Source organism: Rhineura floridana, chromosome 7 (genome assembly GCF_030035675.1).
Source record: "Rhineura floridana isolate rRhiFlo1 chromosome 7, rRhiFlo1.hap2, whole genome shotgun sequence".
Classification (NCBI taxonomy): Eukaryota; Metazoa; Chordata; class Lepidosauria; order Squamata; family Rhineuridae; genus Rhineura; species Rhineura floridana.
The window spans coordinates 105,229-117,809 of NC_084486.1; the positions used below are offsets into that span (position 1 = coordinate 105,229).

At 40.9% G+C, this 12,581-nt stretch overlaps 1 protein-coding gene across 7 annotated transcripts in view; it reads right to left on the reverse strand.

The window, feature by feature from the left end:
* The window catches only part of SEC24C (SEC24 homolog C, COPII coat complex component), a 64,270-nt gene extending 52,894 nt beyond the window's left edge, over positions 1-11,376 (reverse strand). The window contains exons 1-4 of one of the 7 annotated variants that reach the window (XM_061634586.1): positions 11,166-11,376; positions 8,019-8,204; positions 3,056-3,259; positions 1,981-2,064 (exon numbers count right to left, since the gene is read on the reverse strand). In XM_061634586.1, coding sequence (XP_061490570.1) covers positions 1,981-2,064; positions 3,056-3,230 — 259 coding nt within the window. In that variant the 5' untranslated portion in view covers positions 3,231-3,259; positions 8,019-8,204; positions 11,166-11,376. The other 6 variants (XM_061634587.1, XM_061634585.1, XM_061634589.1 and 3 more) reach the window with 6 other exon arrangements.
* Between the last annotated feature and the right edge of the window lie 1,205 nt (positions 11,377-12,581).

Below are 12,581 nucleotides of genomic sequence, written 5' to 3' on the forward strand. Positions count from 1 at the left end.
CGACTGGGCCCTTGGGCACCAGCCAGCCAGCCAGCCCCAGGCCCGCAGTGCCCACCCACATGCCCTACCTACCTCTTCCCGACACTTCATGTGAATAACATGTGCACTGCACAAGCATGCCTGCCATCAACCAAGATGGCGGCGGGGGCTTCCCAAAGGGCTGATCCAAAGGTTGGGAAAGGCTGACTTATTATAGTCTCTATGAAGTTTGCTTTTCCCTTCCTATCAGGGAAGATATAATCCAGTGTATTTACTTCTCAAATGGACAAGGAAATTCCATTGGAGGTTTTTATGAATTTACTCATGCACCAAAAGCATGGAGATAATAAGTTAAGGCATCTGTCTGGAGTCATGCCATGTAAGCAGTAAACCTGTTCGGCAGCAGGGGGAGTGAACCTTTTTCAGTCCAAGGGCATCATTTCCTCATATGAATTCTTCTGAGGGTTACCAGCAAGTGATGTGCAGGGCGAGACGCAAAATTGATCAGAGCAATGGATGCAACTCTTAGCTCTGTACAGGATGCTACATTACAGCTATACAAAAGTCAGATTTCTACACCCCCTCACACATGCCTCTACTATCCAGGCAAGAGATATCACCACATGTTAAGACACACTCTAGCCAGGCAAAAGTATGTAAGAAAATGTGGATCTGAAGTGATGAAGGGTGTGATATGGGGAGGGGGTGGTTCTAGCCTAGGCAGAGTACCAAGGGGCAAATAGAGAGTTATAGAGGGGCTACATTTGGCTCCCCAAGCCTGTTCTACAGTCTCACACATATAGCCTCCATACTTTCCCTTGGGCTTTCAGCACCAACCTTATTCTTCTGCAAGCTGGGGCAATATGAATGATCAAGGTGCTATGAGGCAGTGGCCATTTTAGCTATGCAGTGATCCTCTGCTTTCATCTTGATTAGAGAAAATGGCCTGCATTAGCAGTATATGGGTTGGCAAGGAAAGAAAAGGACACAACACTGATGAGGATTAGATTTAGTGTGATGCATCTCCTCAGGATCATAAAGTCAGCAAGAGAAAGGAAGAAGCAAGTCCTGCACTCAAGAGGAAAATGCACAGAATTGGCCTTTGCAGCAGGTTGGCTCACTTTGAAAAAATAAAAAATAAAAATTTGGAACTTACAAGAAGAATAAGTTTGCAAATCAGATGTTCTAACACGCTTGAATTGTTAGTTTACTAGTTTTACTTTTGGTCAAACATGCAAAAGGTTGCACTTTGCAGCATAAGATAAGAACATAAGCAACACAAGAGGCTGGTTACTCTGGTGAAGAGTTTAGAAATTTAAAATATTATTAAAGATTGACGCAACACTGATCATGACTTCAGATCTGGGTGGACTGGGACAGAATTGCCACGGGAAAGGGTGGACACTAAGTTGCAAGTGAGCACGATAGGATAGGAGAAACTAGCCTGCGCTTATTGCTTGCACATCATGCAAGTTAAGGCAAGTTACATTTTTCATGTATTTTGTTGCATGAGTACACTTGTAAGTGCTTCAACTTTTCTCTTATACCAAACAGTGTATCTAATATATTTATGATGCTCTTAGGACTGTTTTTGTCTCTATCTTTCCTCAGGCTACTGCTAAGATCATCAAAAGGAATGCTTTAAAATCGTGACAGTTTGCTACACTGTCAGCATTTCTATATAAGAAAGACGCACACATGTACTCTGCAGCAACGTATGTGCACTGGGAAGTAGTTAGTTCATGCTGCCTGTAAGCTTTGACCAAAGTACCACAAGCATTGTCAAAAATTCATAATATTTAAAGGGTAATGTCCCTTTAGTCATACCCTGAGTATGACTTAGTTCAATTTCACCCATTATGCCCCACAGATCTACACATTCTTTGTAATAAAGCATCACAGTACATGTTCTCGTCATCATCTTCAGTTTCAGATGAAACAAAGTATGTTTCAGAAGGAAATGTATCAGAAGAGACACTGCATAGAAAGGAAAGTATTTACCTATGAAGTTAGGGGTAAAAGAAGCATCAGAATCAAGAGAAACAGGAGAGCCCTTAGGAGGAAACCCCAATGGAGGAAAGTAACCTAGAAAGACAATATATGTATCAGTAAGAACAGACTTGGAAAACTCAGTAAATGCATTGTGCAAGTCCTATAAATGCTGAAGTTTTCTCATGTTTAGCAGCCATCGTTTATTTTCAATATGGTTTACTGTTGGCTGCCATGAGATTTCAGGGATTAGTTGAAAAGTTAAGAAAATGTGAATAAAGATTCACCTCAAACAGCAGAATTAGTGTTTCCTGCTTGAGTGAACTTCTCGATGAACGAACTGGGCAACTCGACCTACTAAGCTATCCTGAAGAAACCAGCTCTGCCAGAAATGCCTGCAACCTTCACACCCCCATGCCACCAAAGCAAAAATGCAACATTAACACTAGATTTCTGCTAAGCATAAAGAAATATCAAATGTGGCACAGTTGCTAGCTTTGTGGCAGTTTCTTTAAAAAAGCCTAGAACAGAGACAATCCTGTATGCTTTCTACTACGATTCTCACACACAAAGACTTAACAATCATTCCTATTCCATGACTGAAAGTCCTGGTCAGCAATTAGCTTTCCTGAGGCCAACACCACAATCTCTACTCCTTCAAGTGGCCTTGCAGCAAGTCCTGTTGCCATAAATGCCAGTTTCTTCACACCACTCGGTTGGCAATTGGAGTCCAGCAAAGGGTTTCCAGTTGCTTTAACATTTGGAGAGCATCAAAAATATCTGATAGTAGCAGCATCACAAAACATGCCGACCACAAAAACCCTATGCACAGACATGAAACTGCACTGCGACCAGAACCATTTCCAATCAATTTATGGAATAGAATGGTATGCACACATTTTAAAGGAGTCAACTGCTAAAGATATTCCTCTACATTCATAAATCCTTATAATGGATATTTTATATGTACTTCTGCGTTTTTGTTGGTGCCACCTCAGGGGCATGTAGAGAATGCCAAAAAGCAGGGTACAAAATTTTTAAAATGAAAAACAAAGGCCCTTAACCTCTTAATATCAATTAAGGATACCTTGTGGAGGGCCGGTCTGCTGATATCCTGTCACTGGACCATTATAAGCACCATACTGAGAGGCAGGAACATTTGGGATTTGTTGCCCTCCATAACCAGGCTGCAGGTATCCTGCATATCCAGGCTGCGGCTGCCCATAAGGTGGCCCTGTATGAGTTTGCTGGTTTACACTCATTGTGTTCACATCCCCAAACTAGTCTTCACCTACAAAGAAGGAAAAAGAAACATCAGGAACACCACAAAGAGCGTTTTGTGCAAAAGAGCTTAAATTAAAAATCTGGCTGAATAAACCTTGCACTGCTGGCCAAAGTGTGTCACTATCTGAATTAATTATCTACACACATCGCACAACAAGTGGGTAACCTGCAGCCTCCCATGTCATTTTATGTGCCTCCTGCTATCTCCTGAAGCTGCCCCATTCTTCCATCCCAGCAGGGCCCTTCCTTCCCATTGGTTTCTTTGTTTTTCCTAGCTTTCAAAAGTGTGTCCTTCCTCCTTGCATGTAGTTTCAGAACAATCAGAAGATGCAGTATTTTATTTGATAAAAACAAACTGGTTTCTTTTTAATTTTTCTCCTGGTCATACAGCTTGGGGGATAAGAAGCTTGAGAACAAACTGGTAGCCTTCTGCTATTTGTGTGCATTGGCAATTCTAATCTGAAGTAGACATAATGTAAATCGAAGCAGGGCAGTCTTTATTCCAGGGTTAATTTGATTTAAATCAAATTGATTTAAATTGCTTTTCTGAAGGATTAAATGTTAATGATTTAAATCACAGTTTGAATCACAAGCAAGGAAGATATTTTTAATAGAACTACATTATTGTTGAACAAAACCTTAATAGGTAGATATATAGGTTTCAGCAGAAGGTAGGTGCACACTAAGCAATTATTCTGAATTGTTTTCAGATTAATTTTCATTAAAAATGGGATGATAAGTACTACAGCAGAATGAACTTGTGAAGTCATTAAGGAGATGTACCAGCTCCAACTGTTCAATTAATCACGATATTTTTGTCATGGTGTGCCAGAATCACCACCACCAAACAGGGTTTTAAACTGTACTAATAAGATTTTTATTCTTCCAGTTAGTTTGCTTCTTCAACAACAACAACAACGCACATGGATTTTTAAATAGTTAACTGTTTCAGTTTTTAGATAAATGTAAAGTTCTTTAAAATATAAAATTTAGGCAATCTCAACTAAGTCAACATGAGAAACTTAAAATATTGGGTGGCACAGTTAACTCAGTCTCCTTCACCCATATCTTCCTTGTTCATCGTCTGGGGAAGAAATACAAGCTTTCCTGCTTTTTCAGTTCCCAACTTATTTCTCAATTTAGAATGAATTAGTCCAAAGGAAGAAAAAAAATCTCTCTACACCTGCAGAAGAGGCTACTGCTGTTAAGAACTGGATTACCACTTTACTGGTCTCCTCTTTAATCAGATCTACTCCATCTCCCCAAATTCTCTATTCATTGACCTTCTCTATCTTTGCACTTAGAGAGGCAAGGCTGAGAAAGACAGCATGCATATATACCTACATCACCCGCAGAATAGCACTGATCAGGTTATCTCCCATCTCCATAAACTGCTGTTATCATATTCACAGAATATAATTAGTTGTATAATTAGTATTCATTAAATCAGATTTCAAAATTTTCTTAAAACAGTAAAATGTTTTAAGAAAATTTTAAAATCTGATTTAAATTTAAAATGATTTAAATAAAGAAAGTCCTATTTTTTAAAAAACTTGATTTTTATCAACCATGCTCTATTCCAGATTAGTTAGCCCAGAATACTTCTGCCTCTGGCCCCATCCATCACCAGCACACAGCCCCAACAGATTACCACTGAGGAAACATGGCCCTCAATGTGGGGGGAAAAAAGATTGCTCACCCCCAGCATTATAGTGTACTTTCACAACTGTTGTTCGGAAGCACTTATTTCAGAAATAAAAAAGTCTCACACACAAAAGATTTAAAAACATACATTTAACATGACTTGTTAAAGGTGAAAAGCCACGACCAAAGGCGGCATTCAAGTACTGCATAGTTGCTTCTGACACCCAACCCTGTATTCAGCACTAATAGGTAACACTTCCCCATATTAATTTGAGGCAGGGATGGATAATCTGTGGCCCTCCAGATGTTGGACTCCAACTCCAATGGCTAGTGGTCAGGGATGAAGGGAATTGTAGTTCAACAACACCTGGAGGGCCACAGCTTTGCCAACCCCAGTTTAAAGGATTTATATTCTATCCTTCAGCAGGTTCCCAGAGTAAATGTACAAGCTGTTAAGATTACAATAAAACAAATTAGAATGAAAATGTTAACACCACAATATAAAATGAACAGCATAAAAGCAATGGGGGCGGGGGAGTTTCATATAGGAAAATCTGTAACTGGATTGCCACCTCACACTCAAGCACTTTGCCCAAGAATGGAAGATCAGAAATAGGGTGGTAGCTGAGGAGTAATATGGGTTCTAGGGCTTAAGAGGTAGCCAACCACCATCTCTTGTGAAGAGGCATTAGCCTTCTAGACTCACTCAGCCAATGCCATCCTGACAATTGTAATTAATCATGAAGGGCAAGGACCTAGGGCAGAACCCAACAAAGTTGTACAGTTCATGACTTCTGGCTGCACAGTGGAACTTCCTCTCCCCACAAACCCCAAATCTGTTCTGGAGGTACCCCCAACCCATCAGAGCAGATTTAGAAAGGAGCTAGGTGTGTGCAGGGAGAGGAAGTTTCACAGCACAGCCAGAAGTCCTTGTGCTAATGGAACTACTTTGCTGGATACCGTTCCTAATGAAGAACCGTTTATTTGAACAGATCCAAGCATTCTGCCCATCTCCTCAACCTGTACAAGAGGAAACTCAAAGCAATTGTGAACAGAGAAGACCAAGTGATTTCCAGAGCACTTTTTGTAATTAATTATGCAAGTTATTTTATCCGTAAAGTACCTTGTAAATCTTCCAGGGGAATGGCACCAGCTCAGTATACAGCAACTGCTTTGCATGCAAAATCTCCAGATCGAAAGACTCTTGTCTGAAATCCTGGAGAGCTGCAGCACACATAGTCTGATTTGGTATAAGGGTAGCTTTCTAAGCAAGTCAAATGGACTGTCTTCATCAACTAAAGGGCCAGATTTTAAAGGCCATTTAAAACTCTTCTCACTTTTTTAAAGAGGCAATGATGATGCCAACAAAGCCCTAGAGTAGATCTCAAATATGGATCTAATATGTAATTGGTCAAACTCATCCCAAGTTGTCCTCCACTTCTGCTCTAATTGTCATCCTTGCTGCTTTACTGCCCTGGGCTTCTCAGTACACCAAAAAGATGAATAGCAATATTCAGAAGGAGAAAGTTTCTGAGAGCAATCATATCAAGCACACTATTCATAATTTCTTTGTTGACAAGGACTCCAAGCAAGATGACTCTGTCAACTCTGCAAGGCAGTCAAGAAACCTTTAAGCCCCAGAGAGTGGACCATCATAATCAGTTTCCCGCTCCCTGCAGAATTTACAAGCCCCATGCAGCTTAAATCTAATTAGGTAGTGATCCATTCAGGACAAAAATATCTGAAAGCAATCCTACAGCCCCCAAAGTATTATCATTGCGTCCAACAGAAAAAGATCCAAGTGGTGGTCATGAAGTTCTAGGAGACCTTAACACAAATGTCAGCCCCCAGCATCAATCTTCTAGAGCAGCCTTTCCCAACTTTTGGGTCCCCAGATGTTGCTGGACTACAACTCCCATCAGCCCCAGCCACCATGGCCAATAGTCAGGAATTATGGGAACTATAGCCCAGCAACACCTGGGGACCCAAAGGTTGGGAAAGGCTGTTCTAGAGGGCTCCCAACACCAGGTCCAAGGCAACCTCTACTTGCTCTGTCAGGAAATGTCAGGCAGCAGGATAAGTGGTACACCAACAGAATCCTGGCCCTATTGGTGGACCCTCCCCAATACTAGGCACCTGCACTCAATTTTGCTATTTTCTAGACATGACAGTTGGAATAATTTTAAACCCAAGCAAGGAGTAGCTACCACCATGTTACTCCGGTCAGGGTGATCTGCTATGGTACTGAACCAAAATCTGAAGTGAACAATGTAGTATTTTACCAAAAAAGGATACAGTTCACCACTCAAGTTTACAGAGCCAACATGGTGTAGTGACAGTGTTGAGTCTGCAACAAGAAATCCAGATTCAGTACTCAGCACTGTTGTGGAACTCGCCATATAGCTATGGATAAGTCACACTCTCAGCCTAATGTCTCACAGGGCTGCTCTAACACTCACTTGGGCGGGGGAGAGTAGAGAGGACAAGTTATATAACTGTATTAAGCCAAGACAATATCTCTCTCATATTCACTTCATACACTATGGCAGCATCTATGCTATGTCAATAATCAGAGTTCTACACAACTTCTGTAGCCTTTTCTGCCTTTAGCACATGCTGAGACACATTACTAGTTTCAATAAATTCTAAGGTGGCTAAAAGAAAGCTCTGAGGCTGCGATAGTATCAGCAGAGGCTATGGTCACTGAAACAATCACATGCCCCTGAATAGATGGACCTCAAATGCACAGGTACTGCTACATGTTCCTATCCATGTGTACTCAGAAATAAGTCCCATTCGTCCCAACAGGAGAAATTTAGTCATATTTTCCTAGTATGTAATGAAGAATCTCTTTGGAATTTTGACTATGTTAAAAAATGAACTTCCTTTATTATCATGTCCTGTTTTGGGGTTAATGTTTCTAGGAACTATTTGATCAAGTATAGAAACAATAAACTTCAAGGAAATAAGATACTTCAGTTCTTTTAGATGCAAGGGATTTTGCAATGCACAAATGCTAAATTACTAAAAAGTAAAATGTCTACAAGTGTAACCTATTTATTTCTATAAACTTTATGTTCAGAACTACAGACAAAATTCAAATGTTAGAAAGTTCTGTTCACCTTTATTAAATGCTTGCAGTGTTGGCTGCATGTCAATCCCCTGTAATAATCCGTACTCGGTACTCAATACTTTTCAGAACACTACATACTAGTAGCAGAAATGTTCATTCATGGGAGGATAATCAAGCTTTTCCAGTAGAAGATCAGATTTTATCAGTACAAGGAAGGTTTTGCAGGTGTGATCTTCTGAACCAGCACACATACAAAAGTCAGAAGAAATAAAATGCATTATCTTTCTGAACACTCTGAAAATCCAGTTTAAAATAAGGCAGTAATTCTTAACAGCATAATACAGTTCTATATGCAACAGCCTTGAATATGTTGATTTGGTTTGTGATCTCAAACAAAAAATGAATTTGCAAGCCATGGATTGTACTAATGTTATGGCAATCACTCTGCCTCCACAGGCTGCTGCACTATGAAGTGAATGCATGAAGGTGATTGTCTAATTTTGTTTTCTACTGTCTCTACAAGCAGCTCTAAACTATGATTTGCCAAGTGCAGAGGTTCCCAAACTGTGACCCACAAGCTTCATTCAGGTAGCCCACAGCATGTCCACATTAATTATTTGTGCTAATTTTAATTGTGTTTTATTGCTTCTGTTTCTTATATTGTATTTTATTACATTGCAATTTGAATTCTATGAAATGCAAACTGTAATACAATAAAATACAACATAAACAAAAGCGGCAATAAATGTACAATTACAGTGCCTAGCATGGAACATGCAATTGCTCCCAAAAGCAGGGAAAATCATTAAGTGGTCTGGCAAGACTATTAACAATTTTCAAGTGATCCATGAGGGGAAATTTATTATTTATTTATTATTTCAATTTATATACCGCCCTTAGCAGAATAGCTCTCAGGGCGGTGAACAAACAAGATAAAATACAATATATCATAATAAAAATCATAAAAACATATACAAACAAACAACAAAAAACACTACAAAAACACAATACGACAAAAATTAAAAATACGGATTAAAAGATTAAAATGGTTAAGAAAATTAAAATTATTATTTTATTATCAGGTTTGAAAACCACTGGCCTAGTGTAAGTTTAGAAACTGAAACCGTGGATTTGGTTTTAAACTATAGTTTTAGTGTAGACCATGACTTTGTATAACGTCGACCATGACTTTGTATAATGTCGACCATGACTTTGTATAACGTCGACCATGACTTTGTATAACGTTGACACTGACCTAATGCTTTACAATATGCACAAACATAAAACTGAATTCCTTTTTTAAAAATCTACAAAATCTAAAAAGTCTGCTACACTGATAGCACACAGTGCTTACTTCCATAAGGCATGTTCTATTTTTTGCATCCTGATTAGCAAATGCACCAAAAAGTGCAGAACTGTAAGTCAGTTAGCATTCTGCTATTTGCAATGGCCCTATAAATTTGCATTTGCTATGTTCATTCTTTGTTCAGCATGCTTCCTGCTCACTGCCCTTTCTTCAACCTTTTTCTTTTTGCTATCTATAAATATCTAGCAGGATTAATTAGTTAATATCCCATCCTTCCTCCCAGAAGGAGCCCAGGGCAGCAGGATGACACTTCTGTGACAGTGTCCAATCATACCAGTGGTACGATTTAAGTGGTTCAGCTGGTACGCAGCACAGTCTTGTAAAGTATGCACTTTAAGTCCTTGAAGACCTTTGAGCTACGGACTTTTGACACCTAAGCTTCTGAATAAATGCTTTTGTTCACCACAGCACTAAAATCACAGATCTGGCACTTTCCAGCACTGCCATGGTGCAAAAACATGGATTCAAAGCATGGATTTTTATGGATCCTCATAAGTTATTTCACTGGTCTTTAGCACCAGGCACCTCACCATGGGAATTAACACAGACACATATTCGAAAGCATACTGGATCTGGGTGAGAAGATAGATAAGTCTGCAAGTCACCTCCTGATCAACTAAAATACAAAAGCAAGGTAGCAGACATACAGGTGGAAATAACACAAACAGATCTGGGTTGTTTTACATGAAGACAGACAAACAATGAAAGGCACTTTCTGTGGGATGCCAGAAGCTGAGCATAACGCACACAGAAACAGGGAATGAATAACTTTTTGGTATGCATCTGTTTTGGTGCCCATGTGCTTTTATAATTTATGAAAATCCAGGAGAGTATGTTGACCAGGAAGAAATTGGTCCAAATTTAATTGTTCCCTTAAACTTTCTATGTGGGTTTAAGTAAGCAGCTGTCTCTCAGCTCCATCTCCATCTGTAGCCATCATCATCTAACCATTGAGAGATAGTTGTTTGTCCAAAGCCATATTTAATAAATATGTGGAGTAATTCAAGTGTTTCACAAGAAGTTTCTAAATGCTAAGCATTGTTACTAATACTGTAAAAAGGGCCTTGGGAACATTTTTGTTCAAATGTATCCAGAATCATCTACCCACCACCTCATCCTACATATATTGCTTCACCTCCATTTTGCCTGTCAAGCCCAGTTCACATGTTGAGTAGAATCAACTGGTAAAGCTTTTCCTGGACTGCATCACTTTAGAGACCGTAGATAGGAAACTGGAATACTTTCCAAAAACAAAACCCCTACATACAAAAGACTAACAAGTCCTCCAGACCGCATCCTATTGGTTGTATATTCAGGGAGTTGTTTGAATAATCTCCCACAAACCATTCAGAACAATACCAACCAGCCTCCAGGACCAAGACCCTCTCATCCACAGCAATCACACTGCATTTGTGAACGGAGCACACGTCAAACTAAACATCACTGACGCAGATGTGTACGGTAAAGAGGGCTGGGGAGAGAGGGCAGTTCCATTTATTTCCTACCTGTCCGGAATATACTCAATCCAGACGGGGGGGGGGGGAGAGAAGAGGACGGCGAGGAAATGAGATCGCGTTCTCCCGCTCGCCAGCGGGGACTTCGCCAGGCCAACCTGAGGCTCCTCCAAGAATGGACAAGCTGAAATGGAGCTACATTCAGACCGATCAGAACAGGGCCTGGGGAGGCCAGAGAACAGGCCTGAACCAGGCCGGACGGGTCCTAGAGCGGAGTAGTGCTTCAGCCTCCGGCCCAATGAGCCTGGTTTCGTCACGGAGGGAACTCTCACATCCGAGACCCGGCCTGGCTAGCTCGACCTGGTTGTACACTCACCTCAACCGGCTGCCCCTGCCGATGCCGCCACTTATGCCGACCCACCGCTAGCGCCGACTTCCGGTTCCTGGGCCCGTCGCTCAACTCTCACTCACCGGAAGGGCCCGTCCCCGCCCGCTTCGCTTTTCCTCCAGCTGCCACGTCCTCACTTCACTCGCAACTCTCGCTAGATGCCGCGCCGCAAGACCCGGATGCTGCTCAAGGCCCGTGGACACACGCGAGAACTCAAGGAGGAAGTGACGTTTGTAGCCTTCACACTACCCTGATGTATTTCCGGTCAAAATTGTTTCTGTCGTTATAGGCATCTTTGTTTTCCGACACGAGGGCGGCCTGTTCCTAATCATCAGGTTTTGGGTTCTGAGCGCCCGATTGGGCTCTATTGCTAATGTCATCATACACTAGGATGGTGCTGTCACGATCTCTGACGTGGTAAACCTGTGTATGAGATGTGCCACTTCAAACTGTAGGTGGAGAGTTTATAGAACGCTCCCCCGGCCTCTCCCCAAAAAACAAAACTGTAACATACACGTAGCATGTAGCAGAAGAGGCTAACCGAGGGCCTTTCTTCCTCGCATTCTAGGTTTTTTTTACATACAAGGATCAGGAGCAGTTTATGTGAACCCACAGTTGTACCACGTCAAGTGAGTTTGTGGATGGAGCCACTGATTGTACAGGCCATAAGGCTTCTCTTTCCCCTCTCCCATGTTTGTAATAAATCTGTCAAATTCCTGCTCAAACATGAATGAATATTACTTGATTTCCTGTTCACTAATTATGCAATACACATGATGACTTGCTGCTGAATGGCTTAATATATGTTGACTCAACCAGAAATCTGACCCATATATTTTATTTCATGCAGGGTTTTTATTAAATCTCATTTTTGTAGTGCATTGAGCTACATGGTAATTTACAGATTAAGATAAAAAACATGGATCTCTGGTCAGAGAAGCTTCCAATATAAATGGTGACTCTAGAGTATAGGAGGGGAAGGATATGATATGGATGCCATCTCTATGATGTGTAATTCCAAATAGCTCATTCACACATGCAGTCACTTGATTCCTTAGCCATCAAGTAAAAAAAACCCATGTGTACGTGAAGAAATAAGCCACCTGTACTGACTGTCCACAGTTCACTGGAAGCTAACAGGAAGGCTCACAAGGTTCTGATGAATCACTGTTGGCCCACTCACTGCAAGCTGAACTTTGCTCTGGAATGCACTGAGCATGACTCAGTGTAAGTATCCACAAACTATTTAAGGCATACAAACATTTACGTTTGTATTAAACTTAAATGTATTAATCTCTGCATTAAGATGCGGACAAACTGGAACAAGTTCAGAGGGGGGCAACAAGGATGATCAGGGGACTGCAAACAAAGCCCTATGAGGAGAGACTGAAAGAACTGGGCATG